The 24,717-nt window shown below is 31.2% G+C and overlaps 2 protein-coding genes across 3 annotated transcripts; both read right to left on the bottom strand.

The window, feature by feature from the left end:
• Positions 1–564: 564 nt before the first annotated feature.
• On the bottom strand, positions 565–7,648 carry LOC117231312 (multidrug resistance-associated protein 4-like). Its single transcript, XM_033489658.1, has 16 exons — positions 7,575–7,648; positions 7,386–7,496; positions 6,679–7,066; positions 6,193–6,324; positions 5,922–6,113; positions 5,435–5,743; positions 4,820–5,350; positions 4,244–4,549; positions 3,905–4,111; positions 3,346–3,844; positions 3,040–3,270; positions 2,598–2,834; positions 2,257–2,519; positions 1,711–2,150; positions 1,501–1,630; positions 565–1,091 (listed from the first exon to the last, which is right to left on the bottom strand). The coding sequence occupies exons 1-16, from the start codon at positions 7,646–7,648 to the stop codon at positions 903–905; spliced, it is 4,239 nt and encodes a 1,412-aa protein (XP_033345549.1). The 3' UTR covers positions 565–902.
• Positions 7,649–9,424: 1,776 nt separating this feature from the next.
• LOC117231313 (multidrug resistance-associated protein 4-like) lies at positions 9,425–24,216 on the bottom strand. 2 transcript variants are annotated; one of them, XM_033489659.1, is made up of 13 exons: positions 24,128–24,216; positions 18,991–19,539; positions 16,287–16,397; positions 16,069–16,203; positions 15,395–15,599; positions 14,775–14,997; positions 13,852–14,508; positions 13,151–13,656; positions 12,793–13,074; positions 11,857–12,086; positions 10,474–11,785; positions 10,086–10,388; positions 9,425–9,921 (listed from the first exon to the last, which is right to left on the bottom strand). In XM_033489659.1, the coding sequence occupies exons 2-13, from the start codon at positions 19,062–19,064 to the stop codon at positions 9,781–9,783; spliced, it is 4,179 nt and encodes a 1,392-aa protein (XP_033345550.1). In that variant the 5' UTR covers positions 19,065–19,539; positions 24,128–24,216; the 3' UTR covers positions 9,425–9,780. The 2 variants fall into 2 exon arrangements, with proteins under 2 accessions (XP_033345550.1, XP_033345551.1); XM_033489660.1 differs by lacking the exons at positions 15,395–15,599; positions 18,991–19,539; positions 24,128–24,216.
• Between the last annotated feature and the right edge of the window lie 501 nt (positions 24,217–24,717).

The raw sequence follows: 24,717 nt of genomic DNA on the forward strand, positions 1-24,717 counted from the left end.
AAAAGAGAAAAAAGAGTATACTTATACTAGGCTCTACTTTAGTAACGAATTTACTTAAGAGGAAAAAGAATCCAAATATTATATATATATATATATATATATATATATATATATATATATATATATATATATACACATACATATATATTATATATATATTTAAGACTTATACCCAGATCGTGTACCCGTTCGTTTAAAATTTGTAGAATAAACAAAAATTGATCTATTATTAAGGGATTTACTCTTAAAGAATAGAGTACAGAACATATTGCCTTTTACAACATAAGAATGACACGAGGTCGCGCATAATCTCATCTAAGAGTAAAGAGTGACATTACCGATTATTCCACTACACTTTAATCGTAGAACTAGCTGCCAAACCATACGAGTTAACATATTCTAAAAATATTCTCCTCTATTCTTTTCATTAATTTATTTACAAACCCTTCCAGGGGAAAACATGTACAATCTTCTACGTTCAGTTCTATCACTGCCTCAAGAAAAAAAAAAAAATAGAATCAGAAAGAGATACAGTAAGGGGATTGTAAAACGACAAAAGTTCTATTCCTTGCAGAAATGTATTTTAATCTTTATTAATTCAAATTTACGTAATCATGTTTCTCCAATTCGTTTTCTTGAAACTCTATGTCATTATGTCGATGATGCAATTACAGTTCATAAACTGTTATTCTAATGACGAAGTGATTGTGGTGAAATGCAGAGGCGAAGAATATAAGTGCGAAGAGAAGAAAGAATTATTGATTTTCCTTGAGCACACGTTTGTATCGATACTTTCAATTTTAAATAAATACGAGAAATTTCAAATAGTCCTTAATTATCTACCCTAATCATTGCACTATATGTATTCCTTACATTACTAGATTTTTAAATTTTGAGACTTTTTAAAGAGAGCTCTGCGCGATTATATTTGTCGTATCGTCTTCCAGACTTATTTCTCTAGTGTTCTTTAAATAAGCCAGGTGTGCTTGCTCCCGAAGAGATTGTGCCATAGTTACTCCTGTGTTGTTTACCATATTCGAGAAAATTCCTTCGGGCTTGTCTCGCAATAATTCATGAGGGCAACCGAATTCCTGTTTTAATAGATATAACATATATTATAATGTTAATCCATAAATATGTATATATATATATATCTACATATATATATAAAGTTGTAATACAAAGCCCTGTTCTTATTTCTCTCAACCAATTTAAATTATTGAACTCAAGTATGAACACATATTTGTAAAAACAAAACAAATTTATGTTACAATTCAGTATTTATAGTTACCAATATAGTTACCACGTATAGTCTTTTTGCTCTAGAATGTAAATTATTGGATCTCAATGAATCTCTATTATTCTCAAGTAAACTAGTATGTCAATGATACGATATCGATGAGTCTCTATTATTCTCAAGTAAATTAGTATGTCAATGATACGATCTCGATGGCACCTATACGTGTTCATATTTCCAGTTCATCTTAAAATGAATCGTACCGCTATATAACCGTTGTCCATTACTATAATTCTGTCACTATCAATAATAGTGTGCAGACGATGAGCAATTGTAATGACAGTACAGTCAGCAAATCTCGTTCTTATGGTTTTTTGAATTAGTTCATCCGTGCTTAAAAGAAATTATAGTTAGATATATAAGAAATTAAAATTTCTAGTGAACGTGAAAGTTATACAAGATATTAAAATTACTGCGTATCGATATTAGCTGTAGCCTCATCCAAGACTAATATTCGGTTGTTTCTTAAAACTGCTCTAGCCAAGCATATCAACTGTCTCTGTCCAATACTCAAATTACTTCCGCCATTCATTACCCTTTGATCCAGTACAAGATTGTTCAATTCGACCTGTCGAAGACTATCCCATAGTAGCACGTCATTATAGATATGGGATGGGTCCAGATTGTAACGCAATGATTCGGAGAACAAAAATGGGTGTTGAGGAATAATCGATATTCGCGAACGTAACTCATGCAAACCTAATGTACTACTATCTCTTCCATCAATGTTAATCTCTCCTTGCAATCCTTCGGCAAATAGCCGGAAAAACGCTGATATTAAAGACGATTTTCCTGCGCCAGTTCTACCTACGACACCAACTTTCCATCCCGCTTCTATCGTCAAATTTAAGTTCTATGAAGATAGAAGAAGTTAAGGATAAATAATTAGAATTTCATAATTCCATTAAAATAATATTCGTCTAATAATTCTTGCATGATATTTGTTCTTGTCTCATCACCTTTAATACAGGAGTTTCATCTTGGTCATATTTCATGCTAACATTCTTCAGAGCCAATTGTCCATGTTTTGGCCAATCTGCTGGTGGTGGATTGTCGCTGGTCCATGGACCTTCCTTAGGCAAATTAATATATTGTAGGATCCTCTCTACAGATGTTATGTGAGCTATCATTTCGCCACTTTGTCTCATCCCGTGTTGCAAAGTGCCAACTATAATTAACGACTGCGATATAGCTAAACCGACGTTACCACCAAGGACGTTACCTATGGTCAGAAATATCAAACACATTTTAAGTGAAAATTTACAAAAATAAAATTCTAATTTCCTTTCTTTTATATTACCTGTATCCACTAGGATAAAAGACAAGCAGACACACGCAACGAACATTATCGCGACAAAATCTAGATATAGTCCAAAAGTTTCAGGGACGCTTATGGTCATGCACCATGCACCTGTATGCACATCTTGTAAATCGTCGAACTGTTTTTGCACTAACTCCACGATATTCGAGCCGCTACTTCTGATAGTGGTCAATCCACTTAATGTAGCGTTTACATGGGAGAATATTGGACTCTTTGCTGCAGATTTATTAGAATTATGTAGCTCTTTATAATGAATTTTTCTTATTAATTAATTATAATTATAACAATTAATTATAAATAGACTTTTCTAAACAGAAACCTGTTTCATCCATTAAATATTATAATAATTAATTTGGGTTTTTACACCTTGATATTTCATAAGAATGCATAAATATTGGCAATCTAATTGTGAAATACTTGCCTATACCCTCAAGACGCTTGATACTTTGAGCGGTTCTTAGATACGTATTCCTTGTAAAATAAAATAGAATAAGAAATACCGTTAGTGGAATGAGCATCCAATAATTCATGGCTACCACCATGACATTAATGCCGAGTATCACAAGAAATACTTGGATGGTCTCTAACATCACCTTCGGCAATATTTCATCCATGGAACCCATATCCTTGGAAAATCTATTTAAAATCCTTCCTGTAAAAACAAATTCGCATCATTTAATTTACATTGACTTTTTCACATAAATGAAAATTTTAAAGCGATATCTACCAGAAGCGTTACGATGGAAAAAGGTCATCGTCGCTTGCAATATATTAGAGAACATCGTGTCGTGAAGATTTTTACTAGCGTTCATGCAAATCTTCATGAACGATATATTCCTAGCGAATACTGTCACAATGCAAGCTATGATGCAAAAGGTATACACATATATGGCGTTAGATGTAGTTAAGAGACCATATTTGTCCAAAGTGAACACATGCGACAGTACCGTGTTATTCATTAAGTAACCCGAATATTGAGGTTTAAATGGTTGGCTTCCATTTAAGGAATTTCTTATGATTTCAAGGTTCGTCCAATAGGAAACCCAATAATCGTTTCCACTAGTTGCTACTTGGGATATAATTATGGTAAATAATAAAGTGAGCAGTGCATACATGGAACCACCATATTGAAAGTATTTCTTGTAAACTTTGTTGGAGACACGACCTGTTGCTATAGCTTCGTCATTATCTGGCGCTGATATTTTGTCTTCATAGTCGTAGGAAACCTAAAAATGATTATATCAGATACTAATTTCTTAACGTTACAAAATATATGTTATAATTACCACGCTACTGTTAGTGGATACCACGGAAGACAATCTACGGACACCATTTCTACTGGGTCTCTTCTCCGCAAAGGAGTTTTCAGAAGCTTCTACAACTTCGCTCTCTTTTCTAGCTTCCGTTGATGTTTTAATGCGATTCATCATATTTACAAAGTCTTCGTTAAATCTGGATAATTCTGCATACGTTCCATACATGCTTATGCAACCCTTGAAAAATACGGAAGATGATTAGAAACAATTCTTTTTTCAATTTGTAGAAAGGTTATTTGTCACAATTTTAAAGCTATTCTTTATGAATAAATTATATTAAAGTCATTTTTGTCTAATAAAAATATTTACGCGATCCAATACTGCAATGATGTCAGCCTGTTTGATAAATTGCAATTGATGGGTGACCAAAATTCTGGTCGTCCCATGAAGGTAGTTTTTGATACACCTGTGGAAGAGATGTTTAGCCACGCGTGAATCCACTGCGCTCAAAGGATCGTCTAATAAATAGATATCCGCTTTTCTGTAAACGGCGCGTGCCAGATTTATTCGCGCCTTTTGTCCCCCGGATAAAGAAGACCCGCTTTCTCCTACATTGCTCATGTCACCATAAGGGAGCTGCTGAAAATCTTTTGTCAGAGCACAAGCTCTCGTTACCTAAAACGTATCGATTCTTTATATAATTAACTCGGAACATCACTTAATTACATTTAATACAATTAGAAAATCTAAAAAGTATTAAAATAAAATTTTTTGTGGAATTCTTAGGTAGACTTGAAAATGAAATATGTAGCTTTTCAATAGTCCATTTTAAATGATCTTGTAAACTAAATAATCAATTTCTGTCTTCTGGAACAAGCTCTATTATTAGCTTTTTAACGAATCTATTACAACTTTTAATACAAAAAGTATATCAGTAGAACTTACAGCCATGTATCTGTCTTTGTCATAAGGTTGTCCAAAGAGAATATTGTCCCTAACAGATCCAGAGAAAAGCCAAGCTTCCTGACTGGCGTAAGAAATCCTCAAATTGGGAATATTTGACGCGTACCCTTCTTTATCGTATTCAACATCCTGAAATGGTTTACCATATAGTTTTATCCTTCCAGCTCCCAAAGGAAGTTCCTTTAATAGAAGCTGTAAGATCGAAGATTTTCCTGAGCCTACTGGGCCCACCAAAGCACACAATTCCCCATTTTCAATCTTCATAGAAATGTTACACAAAGTGGGCGGCAGTTGCTTGAGCACCCAGTTCGCCGATACTCGTTCCAATACTATCGAAACTTGTACTTGTTCATCGACATTGTTTAAATTCGAATTTTGGTTTCCATTCATTATTCTAATAGATTCTACATTTTCTTCCTTTGCCTTTCTTCTCTTAAACTTTAAGACTCCGCTTGCATGAGTTTGGCCGAGCATCCTTCCTTCATTTGATCGTTCTTCTAATAATAAAAATTGCTAGAAAAAGAGGGATAATCTGTTTTTAGTAAAAGATAAATGATCGTATTAAAATAATTGTATTGTAGTTATATTTCGAACAACTTCTAGTCTTTTAATGGACACCAATGTTTCTCCAGCCATTAGAAGAGCCTGAGGAAAGAATAGCGTGGTTGTGAGCTGAAGGATCTCGAAGTAGCTAGACAACATGAACGTTATTTCTGGCCGTAGATTGTATCCCAGTAGAACATACGATAGGAGAGTTAGGAACAGAATTATACGATTCGTAAAAACCATAAGGGCCAGATATACTGCACGAACGTATGAAGTATTTCCTATTTTCTTGATTTCAATGGAACGTGCAGCTTTAACGATCTTCTCAAATGGCTTTTCCCAGGCGTACATTTTGATTACCTGGACAGATATCGAATTTTTTATGACGCGTTTTAATATAGACATGCGTAAATTATACGATTCTATAGAGTGACACAAAAGTACAGCAATCAAACATTTTTCATTTGAATAATTTATATAATATTTCATTGAAAAATTCTTCAAACATCTAAACTTTCTACATTTATCCTTTGGTTACCTGAACACCACTTATAAGTTCATTCATATGCTGCATTCTTTTATCCATGAAGAAAGCGGCAACTTTCCTAAATTGTCGGGTCATTGTAAGGAATATAAAATGAGTGGGAACAGTCATTAGTAAAAGAGCTCCGACACCAATTATACTTGGAACTCCTATTTTGTGCCACATTATCACGGTCACGACGGTAAGCTAGAAATTAATTACAGGAGGATAAGTTAGAAATAAATATAAAAATCTGAAGAAATATCTCTCTTGTAATTAAAATTACTTGAATGGGTGTTATCCAGAGGAAGTTTAAATAATAAGTTAATTCGTCGAAACGACTGACATCGTTGCTGAGGAGATTTACCACCTGACCAGAACTGATTTGAGACAAGGAATTTTTACTAAGCCTTAGTATCTACAACAGGAACATATACCACAAATATACATATCAAGAGAACAAAATTTTGAAAGCTCAAGGATATCTTTAATTTAGCGAAGACTGTATGACGGCGATAGCAGCTACAATAATAGTATTCAGCGTAAGTTAATTTATGTTAACTACGTTATCAATATACCTTGAAAGATATATTGACGATAAAATGTTAATTATCGATGCATCATTCATACCTGAAAAACTCCTATGATATTTTTTAACAAATATTTTATTATTTGAATAATTACTTTTGCTCTATTATACCTTTTCAAAGTGTAATTATACAAACTTTCAAAATTAATAAATTAATAAAATCAGGAAAATTGAAATTCTTACTTTTCTATAAATTAACGAGCAACAAGCGATCCTCATCTTCATGCCTATCTTTCGTGATAGTAGAGTAGCATGATGCAAAATAAACACTGAAATTACTAAGCACATTATTAGATAACCAACATAAGCTAAAACTTCATTTTTTGTGATGGGTTTGGTGTCATCACTGATTCTGAAGTAGGTGATAATCCACGACACTATAATTGGGCTCAATATAACTAGAATTGTGAATTGAAGTGAGAATAGCAGGCCAATGCAGATATATTCTTTCCAAAATGTACGAATCAAAGCTCTTTCTAAACGAGGAGAGTCGTTGCCTTTGCTTAATTGCTTGTAATGATGCGTTTCTTTTTCCTTTTGTTCCCATTTTTCAAGTTCCTGGTTCCAGGATCTATATACAACAAGTGGAGAAAACAAATAACATTCTTTTTATTTTTATAGTAAAAATGGAATTTAGATAAAATTAAAAATATCAATCATTACCACTTGCTCATATTATTCTGAATGTTAACATTTTCTAATAAAACTAATAAACGTTCTACAAACGTAAAATGTGTAAATTCAAACCCGAAAGAGCAAGGCTAGATATAATTACTAAATAAATGATAAATAAGTAACAAACAACGTAGAACTTTGACATTCGAAACTCATAGTGACGATAGATTCTAAATTGCTAATTGCGACTTTAAAGAATTTATTGCGTTGCTCACTCTTGTAATTGATCCGTGACTGTTTTGGATGTATCTGATTTTAAGGGCTGATATAGATCTGATAACGTGAGATCCCTTTTAGTACCACTCATAAATATCTCCTTCATCCATCTAAAATATTATAACAAGCATCGTAAATAATATACAATTATTTTTAAAACGTATAAAATAATATTATAAAAATTATACCCAAAAAGTAATCGACTAATTGGATTTGCAGTTTCTTGCGGATTTTGTTTAGTGTACATGAATTTCACTTCCATTTTTTTGTTACTTTAATATGTGTCCACCGCGTAATTTTTCAACCAACTAACGTCCACACGGTATTTACTGCAGTACTTATAACAGCTGATAAATTCGGAATAATGAATTTAAAAAATAAAAGTTACCTTGAACAATCGTAAACGTATATTCATTGTCTCTACATACAAAGTTACTTTAACTTTCGATTAAAACAAATTGCGTAACGTACAATACACTCTGTAACAGATTTTTGTCTAACATATAAACATTAAAACATTTTTATATTTGTATCATAATATGTATATAATATTCGAGGGATTTAAAAATTCGCGCGGTCTACCCGACGATCTATTGTATGACTTACCTTGATTGTTTTTATTTAGTACAAGTTTGAACTTTATTGCGCGTGAGTGTGTTAGGCACTGTTATTTTGTATTAATTATACTGAAGCAAAATGTGATCAATCAAAACGAATATAGGATTCCTTTAAATAAATACCCTTTATGAAACTATTTTTCTACGATACGTATCACTGTCCTAGAAGAATGAAACTTCCACTTGACATGTGTAAACTGTTACGTACTGTGAATTATTAAAATAAATTATTTCCATTAGTAGAATTTCATTTACAGTTCCATGGCGTACGAAGATAACTGCCATTGTTTTAAACGAATAGAACTGCCATCTAATACACGTGAACTGGTAAGTACTATGAATTATTTCCATTAAGGTATAAAAGTAAAGACTTTTATTTACAGTTAGATATAATTTATGTATACATAAAAAATATAACAATATAATTTTCGAAAATATATAGCAAATTACAATGAACACTGTATCGCTGTATAATTCTCACGAATATATTCTTTATTCGATCGATCTTATCAATTTATCGGCGGATTTATCGAGCACTGTATACATAATAGATTAATCAATTCTCGATCTCTATCATAACAATATACTGTAGTACATGTAGTTATGGTATATTTTGCACTTATAGTACATAATAAGATCATAATAACATATATATATTACTATAATTATATATATAATTATATATATAACTATATTATATAATTACTAATATTATATATATATAGTATTAACTTTGTGTAGAAAAGTACTATAAACGTTGCATTTTCACTTACAATGATAAAAATAATATTTTAAAAAATCTTGATTCTTATTGCTAACTTAAATGTTTAATTTTGGTATCTACGCAAACGTCCAAAATTATCGAAAATTCATTTACTTCCTTTCCTTTTTTTTTTTTCCTATTGCATACGGCATATATTATAAAATTTTTCATGATGTAAAACATAATATAAATATGTAAAGTATGAAGTACAAGAATGAAGTACATTTATAGATATTTGTAAGTTTGATACGCCGCGCAGCAGCGTTCTATTTATGTAAGTACTTTACGGATTTTCACGCATTTATGACAAACTTTAACGTATACAAATACATAAAATTTCCAAAGGAAATTTTTTGGTATAATATTTAGAAGGTGAACAAAATTTCTATTTAGATTTCGTTTCTTTAGTTGTATTCGTAGAAATATGAGTTTGCATAAAAATCTGCAAGAAAGTTTTTGTTGTATAAGAAAGCTCTTGGAATAACAATCGCAATAATTTGCGTACAGAGAGATATAAAAATATGCTTCCTCGGATATGATATACCGCTCGCGAGTATATTATATTATATTATATTATATTATATTATATTATATTATATTATATTATATTATATTATATTATATTATATTATATTATATTATATTATATTATATTAATTATATAACTACATTGTATACGCTTGTAATAATACTTGGTAGGATTAAAATTAAAAACGTGATTTGCGTATTGCACAAGCCCTATCGCTTGGTAATTAAAAGAACTGCTACAATAAAAATAATAGTTTCCAGCATTAAGTAATAACTTCTAATCTCAATTCAAAATCAATCACAATCAAAATACATTTTGAAACGTGATAAAATTCATAGCTAAATAATACTTTTAGTAATAAACTTTTGCATCTTTGGATGTAACAGCTATACTTTTTTTTCTCTTAAAATAAACACTATTCATATATTGGAGTTGTTTACATATTGCTGCAAACCCTTTTTCATGATCAAGCTGTTATTTAATAATCATCGTTTTCCGTATATGCCAATGTAAGATTGTTTTGCTACTTTCACTAATTGATCGTACATAGCACGATCACTTTCTTTAACTAGTGATTTGAATTGACTGTAATTGTTTTGTAATAGTATATGAGGATGATCATATTCCTGCAAATTAAAATATTATTTTTTTATAATTGATTAACTTTTATGCAGAATAGCTTAATTATTTAACATATTAATGTATTAAAGCTAATTAAATGACCAATATCAGATCATATTTAAAGCTAGATAAATAATAATAAAGTAGATAAATAATAAATTCTACTTACAGCCATGCGTCCTTTATCCATAACTAAAACCTTATTGCTATCCATGATAGTATTTAACCTATGGGCAATGGTAAGAACAGTGCATTTGGCAAATTTCTTTCGTATTGTATGCTGGATCAGGGCATCTGTTTGTGGATCCACATTGGCTGTAGCTTCATCGAGCATAAGTATTTTATTATTTCTTAATATAGCTCTTGCCAAACAAACCAACTGTCTTTGACCTACACTATAGTTACTGCCCCTATCCAAAACACGGCTTTCCAAGCCTGTTCCAGCAGTAATTACAGCATCCTTCAGTTCTACCTTTATAATATGATAAAAGAGATTGTTAAAGCCCTTATCTATAAAAAAAGAAGAAAAGAAAGACAGATTGAGTACAACAATTTACCTCATCAAGTACTTCCCAAAGAGCTTTATCCGTAAATTCGTTGAAAGGATCCAAATTACGTCTTAAGGTACCAGAGAATAGAACTGGATCTTGGGGAATGATCGATATATTACGTCGTAAATCTTCTAAACAAATGGACCCAGTGTCTATACCATCGATTTCTATGACACCTTCAATTTTGGCTAGTCTAAACAGAGCTGATATTAAGGATGATTTTCCAGCTCCTGTTCTTCCCACTATACCTATCTTTTCTCCAGGATTAATGACGAGATTCAGTCCTTTTAATACTGGAGGATCATCCTCTACGTATTTCAAATAAACGTTTCTGAACCTGATCATTCCATCTGTTGGCCAATTCTTTGGTGCATTAGCAGGTAGCGGAAGTTGCTTCTCGATTTTCTTGGCAAACTTTCCCCTGTCACGTAAATTCGGTTCAGGCACAATTTGCGTATACTCTAACACACGTTCCACAGACATCATCTGGTTTGCCACTTCAGCATTCTGTCTCATTCCCCACTGAATCATTCCTGTCATGGCCATTACCTGCGTGATGGCCAAGCCTACCTCTCCGCCAGAAAATGATTGTTGCAATAAGAGGAAACTGAAAATAACTAGAGATGTGAAGACGAAGCAAAATACGTCCAACGAGAATCCAAAGCCAGTGCTCGCCACTATATACATGTAAACTGTGGAAGTATGGACATCTTGCAGTTTGTCAAATTCTTTTCTTAATATATCCTGTGCACAGTATGCTCTTATGGTACTCAATCCATTTAAAGTAGCGTTTAAATGAGTAAACACAGGGGATCGAGTCATACCCTCCATTCTTTTAATGTTCTTGCTAGTCCTCAAAAATACCTTCCTTATCCAATAAAAGACAGTACCCAAAAATACTATAGGAATTAAGAAAAGAGGATTGATTATACATGATACTGCTAAAGACCCAAACATCATCATGCATATTTGACCAGCATCAAGTATAGCCTTTGGTAACAATTCATCAATGGCTCCCATGTCTTTAGAAAATCTATTGAGAATTCGGCCACTAGGATTCGTATCAAAGAACCTCATGCCTGTTCTAATTAAGGCACTAAACGCCATATCGTGCAACTTTTGACTGCATAATATGCACACTTTATAGAAGGTTAATGATCTAGTAATACCAATGCAAAATAATCCAACGATAATAGCGGTATAAACGTACATGCTATTATACATAGAGGAAATATCGAGGTTTTCGATCGAGGTATTATTGGTAGCGTTTAACTTAGCTTGTGCAATGTAATAATGTCGTGTTTCTTCTTCATTTACTCTGAAAATATTTATTTTATAAAATGATATCTTAAAGCAATAGAAATCGCCCCAATGTTTGTTGATACTTACAAAATAGGAACAAAATAATCGTTGAGACTAGCCGTAAACTGTGTACATATAAACAATAGGAGTACCGTACAGGCTAGGCATAAATTGGCACCAGTTTGGAAGTACTTAATGAATATTGGTCCTTTGACTACACCACGAGAGGTTCCTTCTAAACCATCGTTAAATTTCTCAGAATTTTCGTCTTCTTCTTCGTCGTCTGTTCCTCCACTACTTGCTTCCGGAGTTCGACTCTATTGCAATAAATCTATTAATATATTTCACGAAAGATTACACAGCTGTAAAAAATAAAAGGTCAAGGTACTGGATAATTAGCTCCTCACCGATTTCAATGCCCTTGAAATATGTCGCTAAGGTCATCATTCTGAACAACTTTCTCCTATACATATAACGGGTGGTCGACTTTAGTCTTCCAGTTATACATAGAAGTTATACATATGTTTGGTATCATATATTTTGCGTGAAGTTGTCGACGTGTTACCTCCTCATGAATCTTAACGGGATTTTTTTAAATATCTTCATCACTATGAAGATATTTAATCTCTATTTAATTACTATGATCATTGATGCATGAACAATGAAAAAACAAAAATAAAAATTCCAGTCAGTGAATTCTACTTAAATGGTGACGGCCCAAGTAAGCGAGCCACGTGGGCAATGCCGATAATGGTGGACAGTTATAATTTGGACACACACACACATATACACAGGCAATAACTATAATATCTCGTGCACAATTTTGTATAAAATATAGCAAGGAAGTATATAAATGATACCAAACATGTTTTGTCTTTAACTCAAAAACTAAACCCGACCATCCGATATTCCATATAGGAAAAAGTTGTTCAATTAATGGTGACCATAACAAAATATTTCAAGGGCATCAAAATCGGTGAGGAGGTAACTATTCGGCACCTTCATTTAATAAAATAATCTTACTCTAGTGCTTGATGATGAAAATTGTCTTTTCATACTACTCTTCTCTAAAGAGCTATCCTCGGTAGATTCTGATTCCGCTGCTAGCAATTCCGCATACTCTGGTCGTTGACTTAGTAAGTCTTGAAATTGGGAAAATACCGTGACTTTTCCTTGCTCTATAAGTATAATAGCATCCACATTTTTCACATACTGCAACTGGTGAGTAGCCAAAATCCGCGTTTTTCCAGCTAAATATCTTTGTATACATTCTTCAAATAAATGTTTGCTGACATGGGTGTCAACCTAAAATTTATAAAATAATATACATCTTTGCACTTAAATTATTTTAAAATGTAATCATTTCTTTTAAAATACTCACAGCACTCAGTGGATCATCTAGTAAATAAATATCCGCCTGTCTATATAAAGATCTAGCTAAATTAATCCTAGCTTTCTGTCCTCCTGACAAAGAACTACCTCTTTCTCCGACAACTGTTTGATCTCCTTGGGGGAATTGCTTAAAATCTCTTTGAAGAGAACAAGCTTTCACAACCTTCTGATATAATTGACGATCATAAGGTTGTCCAAAAAGAATATTTTGCCTAACAGTGGATCCAAAGACCCAAGCTTCTTGTCCAGCATAGCTCAAACTTCCATTCACTTTCACGTGACCTCCAGTTACTTCTATTTCTCCAAGAATAGCGGACAGGAACGAACTCTTTCCGGCTCCGACCATACCTATTATGGCGTATATCTTTCCTTTTTGTATTTCAAGATTTACATCTTCAAGAGTGTTTTCAGATTGACTTGCTTCCCATTTAGCCGTTAAGTGGCTCATCTTTACTGCGTATGTTTCCTGATTCATTGTTGGAAAAGGTTTCTTTTCTATAAGAAAACAAATATTTAAAAAAAATGCTTTTGTATTCCATATCACTAGACTGCGGAAGCATTTATGACAAATTTAATGTGCAAAAACGCACAAAATATACATAATGCACAAAAATGCATAAAATACCCAAAGTATAGTGCTTATATTTGCACAAACATCCGCAGTCTATACACAATATATCAAATGTTTACCCCCTATCATATTCGCCGTATTCTTAAGCAAGTCGCTAGCAACAACCACTAAACCATTGTGTCTTCTTTTTTCTGAAGAATCATCCAAATTCTCATAACCGTCTATTTCATCATCGATATATGGTATATCGGGCTTCGAAGTTTTGTTGGAAGCATACTTTGAAATGCTATTGATGCTACCATTAATGCTAGTTGTAAAGTTGCTTAAAATATGGCCACTGTCTTGAAATTCCTCGTACATCAAAAAGTGTTGCAATCTTCTCACAGCCACCAAGCATTCGGCAATTTCAGCAAAACCCCGTACGAACATTCCAGACATAGTATGCGCCAGAATATTAAAATAGGAAGAAAAAACGAATACTTTATCGATTGATAATTCATCGCCAAATAGGAGCATACTAATTAAAGTACAAAAGAGGGCCATTCTTGTAGTGAACAAGTTGAAGGTCATGTAGATGCCTCGGATATAAGCACTTTTAGTCACCACTTGCAATTCTAATTTACGGGCAGTTTCAATTAAAGCACAGAATGGTTTTTCCCATGCATACATCTTAATGACCTGAACTCCTGATATAATTTCGTCCATTAAACGAACTCTCTCATCAGTTTTCATGGCAGTCTGTAATCGAAACTTGGAGGACAGCTTTCCCGTATATGCTAAAATATAAATTTCACATTGAAGATATATAATATTTCATAAATTTTAAAGCTTATAGCTTTACTAGTATCTAATTCAAGGCCTTGCGCTTGCATGTTTACAAGAAAAATAATTAATTAATAGAGCAGAATGTTTTAATTAATAGATTACTTTCATGAATAGAATATTTTACAAAATATCGTAAGTAAACTATGTAATATTTTACAAGTGCAAGAGCTCGAGCTTTTCCAGCTTGACAATGGAATCATCATTGCCAGAAACTCACATTGAATCGGTACAACAACGAAAACCGCAGCGATACCAATTAATCCAGCGTATCCCGCTTCGATATAAAGAAAGTACGCTATAATTAACGTAGAAAGTGGTGCAGACCACATATGATGTATGAAAATGGAAACGAGATCAAATCTATTCACATCATTGGCCACCAAATTGACCACTTTCCCTGGTGCCGTTTCACCAAGCGCTGTTTTGCTAAGCCGTAACGCCTAAAAACAAATACATTGATATTGTCGTTTTATACACGCAATGGTTAGTAAAGGTTTCATATCGCGCATGTATTTCAAAAGTATCACAATTCGAGATAATTCAATCCTATGCTACAAGAACATTAACAGCGTTAAAAATGGATTTGAAGAACTAAGAAGAGATGATTACAAAAATATTTAACCATTTTCTAGATCCTAGAGTATTCATCTTTCCAACATTATGTGTTTAATATAAATGATTTTTTGTAAGCTTCCAAATAGTTTCTCGCTTCTTCTGAAACACTAGTTTGACATTGTAACACTTCAAAAATACACGCGCGATACAATTTTATTATTTAACTGAGATAAGTAGTCTTTGAAAGTAAAGCCTCACTGCTGATTACATTTCCTGTATTACCTTCCGATATACTACAGAACAAGTAGCGACCCTAATTCTCGCGCCAACATGAAACGCGCCGAAAACCACTTGATTGAGAGCGATTACATTTATAGCTGTTGCTATACAAATTCCACCCGCGTATAGTAACGCAGTTTCATAAGTTTCGGTCGTGTTCTTTTTGAAGTAACGCAGAAGCCCACCCAGAAGCATCGGTGTCCCTAATCTTCAAACGGATACAAGACATCATAATCGTGTAAGGATATTGAAATAGGTACAACATTTTCTTGCATTATGATCAGAGATCGATATTGGATCTGGTTAGAATTAAAAATTTTCTTTAAATAGATAAAGCTAGACATTTATCAATGTTTTTAGATACATATCGTCAGAATTCCGTTCACGAAAGTAATCCCAAGAAACGATAAGAGAAACGTTAGTTACAACACGAGATAAAATCTGTGGTCACAATAAAAGAAAATAGTGTAATTATTATTACATGAATATTTTGCACTCAGTATTATCTATATATAGAAATATTACTACTAATAATAGAAATATTACTAATTATTATTTCCAATTCTTTCCTTTTCATGAAAATAATTTTCTACCCAAAAAAAAGAAGATTATCAAGTACAAGCAATACTCCTAATTGAAAATACCAAGTACAATAAATTGGAAAACAAAAGATATACCGAAGGAAAAATTCGTTTAATATCTGCATCAAAGCAAGTACGGTGTACTCCCATAAAAAGGTACGAAAGATAGCTCTCAACAGGCTGGCATTTCTTTTGTGTTTCCTCGAATTTTCTAACTCGATTTTCCATCGTCTGAAAATCATACATCTCATAACTTAAGCACTGATTATTTTTTCGTAAAATCAAATAATAATTAATTATTGAATTGTACAAACTTTTCTAATCGATCTCCAAGGTAATTTGACTTATCGGTTTTCAAAGGACTATACAAATCTTCCGTTTGCAGAACCTTTTTGTAGCCGGTCTTGAACAAGTCTATCGTCCACCTGTGTATCATTAAATACAATGGGTAACATACACATGTATGGAGAAACGAGCAATTATATTTAACGGGATGCTCTACGCAATTGATAGTTAGATGCGACGATGATCATACAGTTTGGGTACGTTCACCTAATAAAGGCTAACACCTCGCACAACCAATCTACTCCAAAATATCATTAATTATCGTATTAATATTAATTATGTATTATATATATATTAATTATATTAAATATATTTAAAAAAATATATATTTTCTAATACTATACTATGCTAGTAATATATATATATATATATATATATATATAAAATATACAATATAATATATATTTATAATATATATTAAATTATATATATTAAATTATATATTATATATTATGTATATATTAAATATAATATATATAATATATAATATATATATATTATAATACACGTTATAATATTTAGTAAATGTAACACATCCCTACTTAAGTTCCATTTTTTAAATTATAGTATTCGCGAAAATAGCAATTTGCATAAACACCCGTCGTCAAATAAGAATAGTCGAAGTGTTGTTTGAAATCTCGAAGATGAAATTAATTTTGCTACATTTTTTAGTCATTTTCGGCTCGATCATATTTTCTTATCGTTAAAGACTTATTGAGGTAGAGTTTGAGGAAAATATGAAAGAATAGTTAACAACGTACGTGACTTCTCATTTTAATTTTAAGGTTACAATTTTGTTAAGAAATTAAAAGTATTTTAAAGAGACATAAAAATTTAAGGACCATAACAGGACTAAGAGTTTTCATGACTCGCGACGATGGAAGTAAACGGAAAAGCAATTTTGCAAACGTAAAATCACAATGCGTGACGCGATTAGTGACAAACAACTGTGTAATGTATACTTGAGCCATCTTGCGAAAGCTATTCAAACGATTGAACTTAAATACTCATATTATTAAAAATTTTCTCTACTTGAATATTTCTCAATAAGGATACTTCGAATTTAAATTGAAATTTGAAAATTAATGTAGTATTAATTATTTCTTCTTCTACTATTTCAAGCTCGTATCGTTTAACACCTCGCCTTGTGATTTCTTTATCTGTCTAATCCTGTGTCGGATAACAAAATTGGAATATTTTATATTACATATACAATTTATATTTAATCAATTGAATAAAAGGTTTGAATTGAATTTTCCTATTAGAAATTCAATTTATTTTTACTAAATTGGAATGAAGGCAAGAGGTGGAAAATCTTTTCTTTTCAGAAATATTATTTTCGAACGGTATATGAAACGGTTGTACATTTTTATCAGATATTCGAAATACGTTAAGAGTTCATCGCTCCAGCCTACTTTTGGATTGCGGAACGAGTATAGGGCAAAAAAATATTGCTTGTCTCAATGGGTATAGTTCAGGCCAAGATAAAGCGAATTTCCGATGTTGTAAATTTAACTTATCAAGAATTGGTATTGCTAGCATATTGGCGATCACTCATTATTTTACATGGTATTAACTGATAACTCTTTGGCTCCAGGCTCACTTACAACTTTATTTGATATTTTAAACTTCTACGTATTAAAAAATGACTGCATATGACTTCATCTACAAGTAGAAAAATTGCAAATATTAATTATTATTGCAGTAAAATAAAAAAGAGGAAAAAGCAAAAATGTAATAGATATATAAAGTATTATTTCAACATTCTGTAGAAAATACATTGATTCCTCATTCAAAGTTTCTTCTTACGGCCCTAACCAAGATTTCAGGCACTGTGTATATTCTTATTCTGTATTCTTCTATTTTTGTCAATTAATAATCTACGTATAAAATATATATTAGGTTGTCCAATAGTTTCTTTCGCTTTATAAGAAAATAATAGATGCACAATATTTTTTGTTTTAGATTATTCTATTGAATTACGTATAGTGCATTTCAAAATGGATCCATTGATCCCAATGATCCATTTCATCTATTATTTCCTTATAAAACGAAAGGAACTTTTGGGACAACCTAATTTTTTAATAATAAATAACTGATATGTACATATGTACAGTGACTCAGTTACTTCTTGAATACTTAGCATAGGAAATTCTTATGTATACATTGTACATTTTGAAATTTCGTCACTGTAATGAGGCATGACTGTCATTATTATATTGACTTAATGATTATATGACGGCAAATTTCACACCAATCTGAAAGTGTATATGAAAAACAACTGAAGTTACAAGATTAATTACTGCAAATATACATTTAGTAAAAAGAAGAATATACATAAGCATGTACAATTATCTTAAGCACGTGATAAACGTTAAAAATGATATTTACTGAATATGGAGACATTAACATGACGGATAATTGATTGTTCAAGTACTTTAGTGATCACTGCGAAATTATGTATGAATTTATACTAAATATATTGTAATTTCTATATACATCTTCAGATTTATTTCAAATTTCACCAATATGGTTATGGTCGTCGGTCTTGTTACAGATAACATGTTCATAGAATGTTTCTACAAGCGATGGAATATTTTCATATGCCAATGTATATGTAATATATTTTTGTCATTAATTAACATCGCAAACTTATAATCGTACGAAACTTACCACCAAAACAACACCGACAGCAAGCTGGCCTTCACCCGCGGATTTGGTTTCGATTTTGAATTGCTCGAGTCCATCTTTCTTCGTATGCTGCATTAACTCGTCTTTCAAATCGATCCTTTGATCACTAATCGATAGCTATTCAACTGTTGACCGATTTTACGAGGAAGAAAACGAATCGCGAGCACTCGCATCGAAATCAAAGTCACACGATCAAAAATTGAAAAGATCTCCTCAGAATGACACGTTCTTATCGTTCAAGTAGCTTATCTGTTTAAGGACCTTCTTAGAGGCTAGATTAATTGCTAACTGATTGGGCAATGATTTAAAAATTGACACAATACAGACACGATAAGATACGATAAAAACTCTCGAAGAATCTTAAAGATAGTGATCAATAAATTTACGATAATGTTGTGGAAATACTTGACCGATAAATCTTGTTAGCCAAATCCGATGTAGATATCCAGAACGATAGTTCTCATCGAAGTTCTCTTGATTTCGCGTGAAACTGTATCGTGGAGAAGAACAAGGCACGTCTGGATCGAACACCTGTATTTAAGACAGAAAGAGATCATGTATCTGGACAAATTCCTTACATGTGTTCGTTTCGTCTCCTTATCTCGATACTTGCTTCGTCACTAATCAAACAGTGGCTGGAAGATTGTAACGATGTTTTTGACTTCTAAACGATGTGTTACACATCTGCATTTGATCTTACTATTCGATGACTGTATAAATATATATATACGTCACCCCGACATATATATATATATATGTTATTCAAAAGTTTTTCGATCAAAGGCAACAATACGAAATTGAATAATTTCTTATCTTGCACATGCTAAGTTCTACGAAGTTAAAATTAGAATATTTTTCAAATTAATCGTTTTCATACACAAGCATCTTAATATCTACTATTGATACATTGATCGATACACGGATTGTTTGAACGTATCTGGAAATCATTTATAAGCCAAATATGAACTGTCCAATGGATTTATTAAAATATATACTAAGAGATCACTATTATATACGATCGATTGAAAATCATAATGTTGCAAGTCAAAATACTAAGAATATGAACTCACGTTCGTGTATTTTAACTTTTAAATGTATCCCCTCTTTAATTTCATAATTAATAAAGTTATAATTTTGTTCTCTATCAGGATACGTTTTTATTACTTGAAGATAATATGATCAATTTTTTTATAATAATAAATGGAGAATACTATTTTATGGAAGCTAGCAGCGAACTGACTTATATCAATCCACTTATATTACGAATGAATATCAGATAATAAATTATAAATGAGTAAAACTAGGCAAATGGAATGAAATAGATCAATATAATGGAATCTCATAAATACTTCGTTCATATTTTGTTCACTGTGTTTATTAAATACATCTATTATTACAGTGTGCACATTACAAATATATTATTACCAGAATTAGTTTAATAAAAATAATCATTATCTAAGATACAAGGTCGTTTGGGTAATGAAGCAAGTGCAATTAAAATGTAAAAATCAATAAATTCGACTTATAACTCGAAGAAAATGTGATTCGATACATTTATATTCTCCTGTTACTAATGTACATAACCTAACGGATTATCAGATTACCAAAAACGTTAAGTTATGCATGCATATATAAAAACCAGTTATTCGTCGTTCTGATTGTATCATATATGCAGCAATTATTTGATAATCAAAAATACATTAATGTACCACTTCACTTGCAACTCATTGTTTTTATTTGAGTCACATTATAGAATTTTACCGAACCCATATTGCAATTATAGATTACGCTACGATTTGCCGAAATTTTGAAATATTATAAATATTAATATTACACATATTAATTATAAAGTATTAAAGGTAAATCAAAGTATTTTATATCACTATGATATAAATACTATCTTCTTCGAATTATGAAAATTCTTTTTATATTTTTGATTTGTGTAACGTACTTTTGTAATATATGTATTTTAATAAATTTTTGTATTTCAATAACTCAGAATAACAACTCACTTGATATAACTTAATAAAATAAATGTAATAACTTAATAAATTAATATACTTATGTATTTACTGCACCTAATGCATTATTATTTTCTAAATATATAATGTATTTAATACGTTATTAATGCATCACCTTGGACTTGTCTCTACTTATAAAATACTATAGAATTGAATCTTATAAATGCGTTGCGATCTAATTAAAATTCAGTAATCGTGTTAAAGCGATGTGCTAAATTCTAATAAGTTGGGTAATGTGTTGTAACTTGCTGACGCGTTTTTAATTTCACCAGCGTAGTGTAGCTGTTCATGTAGTATAATATTGTCCAATCGAAGAGATAGAAATTAATGTAACTATGTATAATACATTATATAGATAATGAATATGTACATGGGAAGATAATGAGCTAACATTGTCAACATTGTTTCAATAACATAAAACACGAAGTACAGGAAATAAAAGATACTTATAATTATTTAGAAATTTGTAGAAATTCTTTTTTCAAATAAGTGTTTGTTATTTAACTAATTGTATGACTATTGACGTCGATACATATCAGACATGTATGTAGTTAAACATAATGACAAGAATGATGTCAGTCATCTTTGTTATTCATGACTCAATATCTAATTCAGTGTATGTAGTTGAAAATATTTGTGTAGTTGAACTAGATCTCGGCTAAATTTATTTGAAATAATAATAGTTTCTAAATAAATATTTCAATAATATCAATGTTAAATGTCTTCTAATTGATGTTATGTGAATAATTCTAATTTCAACCATCATTTAAAGTTTGAGATCAGAAAATCCTCGTGTACTTATGACTAAATTGTTAATGTTTATGCATTTATAAGGAATTTAAACGCGCAAAAATCTAGAGAATACATATAATATTAAAAAATATACAAAATTAGTTGTTATAATATTTTGATATATTATAGATAGAACAATGAAACAATTGTCTATCTAGATTCCATATTTTGTATTATATTTGTAAAAATATGAATTTACATAAATATCCGCACTCTACTTATAACAGATGTACGAAAATACAAAAAAGGTGATTTCTAAAATGCTAATTTTATTTATTTTGTGTATCTATATTTACAAGGTAAAGTACATATTAAGTATAAATTCGTCTCTCTGGTTCACGATACGCAAGGTTAGCACGCGAATAGAGTGTATTCGTCATGGTTATTCAGCAGAAAATTTGATATGTCTACTGTTTAATCTTTAGGGATTCCTACTTATATAATTTTACATAATCTATCCAAAATAGGAAATATTTCCAAAATAGGAATAAATAAAAAAAGAAAATTACATATACATATTACGTTATTGAAAAAAAGTAATATTTCTATAGTACATATATGCACATTATTTTCTTTTAAAACCTTCTTCCAAGAAATGCAATAAATCAGCAATAATTTGACACAATAACTATACCAAGAGATTTATTGTATTCTTATCAGTTCCATAAACTTTCTGAGATTTTACGTGTTATCAGTGCAGAATACGACTTTACAATTTCGTAATGGTTTATGATATGCAATACTAATTTTTAAAAACCCTAGAAATTATTATTCGTGTCAAATTAAAACATAGAAAATCTTGTTTCGTAATTGTTGCTTTTAGAACAAGAAGAAAAAGACAGATGACGCTCCGTCAGCAAAGTTAAGGCTGCAATTCTCAATTATACGTTATATATGCGGATGTGTACACAACGTGTCGTAAAACAACTTAGGGCGAAGGTAAACGGACCATTATACCCCATCATCTTAAAGATTTTGGCTAATTTACGCAATCAAATTTATGCAGAATGAGAAGCCATGAGTTGAATGTGAAATGATAGTTAAATTATAACCGCAAGATATCAAATAAATGATTAATTATTTTTGGAACTTCTAAATAACAATCTTAATGTCATAATATTGTTTCCATGTATATTTCCATACAAATATATTTCCAAACTTAAAAAAAAAGTGTTTTTAACAAACAGTGACAATGATATCACAAAAATATAAATTAATTAATGATTGTTGAAATGAAACACGAAGGTTCATCGAGAACAATTGAAAGGCGTTATGCAACAAAAAGTCAACTCGACAAGTTGTTAGGACGAAACAACACCACGAAAATGCATAAAAAGAATTACGATACGAAATAACTTTCAATAAATATTTCAGCGAATGTTTTCACAAAGATGATAATTTTTCCAGCCGTTGTCGTCGTCTAAAAATAATCATTTCTCGTATTATTATTGTTATTAATCGTAAGCGGCGGATGCCTTCTAGTTGTATAACGTAGTCAGGCTAATGGTCGCATTAAATGATGGCAAGCAAAATTGTTATCGAGACAGAGAGAAGCTGAGAAAGGGTCAATTGTGTACGGCACGTGATGCGTAATGTTCAGCCTGATATATCACTATTCCTTTCAATTTGATTTAATACGTATAAGAACTACTACATATATAGCCAATCAACAACTCGTCAACATTGTAGGTTTGTAAAAGACAAGTCAAATTTTCCGGTTTCTTAGAAGTCATATAATTCTATCGCCTAGAGTACGGATTCTTACGCATGTGTAAGAAATCTAAAAGAGCAAAATTGCGCAGGATGCATATAATATACAACAATATATAAAATATCCTAAGTAGAATATATATTATAATAGATGAAGGACATGTCTGTTTAAATTCCATTTCTTTAGTTCTGTTTATAAAAATATAAAACTGTTAAAAACCCACAATCTACTTATGACGTTATATAAATTAACGTTATATTTCTAGGACGCATGCTCGTTAAAGAATTTCGCGGAAAACACGTGGTTTTCATCACACGCCAACTTGTCTTTTAGTTACCGATATCTAATGAGTGTAACTGATTCCAAGATTATTTTTCCAAAAGACATCAATTCTGTTAAACGAAGATATTTTCAGCTTAAGGGGTAAGAATGCCTTTACTTTGTACGTAGTAGCCTTGATGTTAACATGGCAGCATTTCGTTCATACGATGTATACAATAGTTATGATTCAAAGAGGTACTTCGATCGAAAATAGTCGAATGAAATATACGTATACGAAATACGTCCAATAAGTGCTTTTACTCAATTTCTGTACCTGTACCGTTTGTCTTCTACCCAACGAGGAAACGTTACCGATGTGTGTCACATTCTACAAATTGGATCGAGTTACGAACTTGAACGAACCAAAACAACATACGCGTGGTTAGCGCAAAGCCTGCGCCACTACTGAATACAATTCTTGCTTGACTTTCCTTTGCTTGCCTTTACCTCTTCGTTCTGTGACGTATACGCAACACACCACTGCATTTAGCTGTCATTTGTCAATATAATAGGCTTGTGTACATTTCCTTGATAATAGCGTGTACCATTCTCCTTGTTATTTTCCATTATTTTTGTACTTTAATTAGAATGTATGACATAATTATACTTCTATGTGGATTGGAAATTGTTTAACTAAAAAATATCCTTTCTATTATGTAATATTTTCCTTTAAAATAGATGGTAGATTTTAAGCATTTCAACCTCATTTTGATTTTATCCAGAAATTTACTTTTTTATATTTTTTATTTAAATATTAATATATATATTATGGAACCTGAAAGATTTCAATTTTTATTTTCATTACAATTTTTAATTGAAAATTTGCAATAGAGATAAATCTATACAGTTGTAATAAAAATTATA

Source organism: Bombus vosnesenskii, unplaced genomic scaffold, assembly GCF_011952255.1.
Source record: "Bombus vosnesenskii isolate JDL3184/JDL3185 unplaced genomic scaffold, Bvos_JDL3184-5_v1.1 scf7180000013272, whole genome shotgun sequence".
NCBI lineage: Eukaryota > Metazoa > Arthropoda > Insecta > Hymenoptera > Apidae > Bombus > Bombus vosnesenskii.

Excerpts from the sequence above, each read along its gene's own strand:
- LOC117231312 (XM_033489658.1), bottom strand. The coding sequence starts at position 7,648 with ATGGAAGTGAAATTCATGTACACTAAACAAAATCCGCAAGAAACTGCA. Across the intron at positions 7,067-7,385 it reads GTCACGGATCAATTACAAGA|ATCCTGGAACCAGGAACTTG; the intron begins GTGAGCAACGCA and ends TGTTGTATATAG. Across the intron at positions 6,325-6,678 it reads GCTCGTTAATTTATAGAAAA|ATACTAAGGCTTAGTAAAAA; the intron begins GTAAGAATTTCA and ends TTCCTGTTGTAG.
- LOC117231313 (XM_033489659.1), bottom strand. The coding sequence starts at position 19,064 with ATGGACTCGAGCAATTCAAAATCGAAACCAAATCCGCGGGTGAAGGCC. Across the intron at positions 16,204-16,286 it reads CTTGGAGATCGATTAGAAAA|ACGATGGAAAATCGAGTTAG; the intron begins GTTTGTACAATT and ends TATGATTTTCAG. Across the intron at positions 14,509-14,774 it reads CGTTGTTGTACCGATTCAAT|CATATACGGGAAAGCTGTCC; the intron begins GTGAGTTTCTGG and ends TTTATATTTTAG.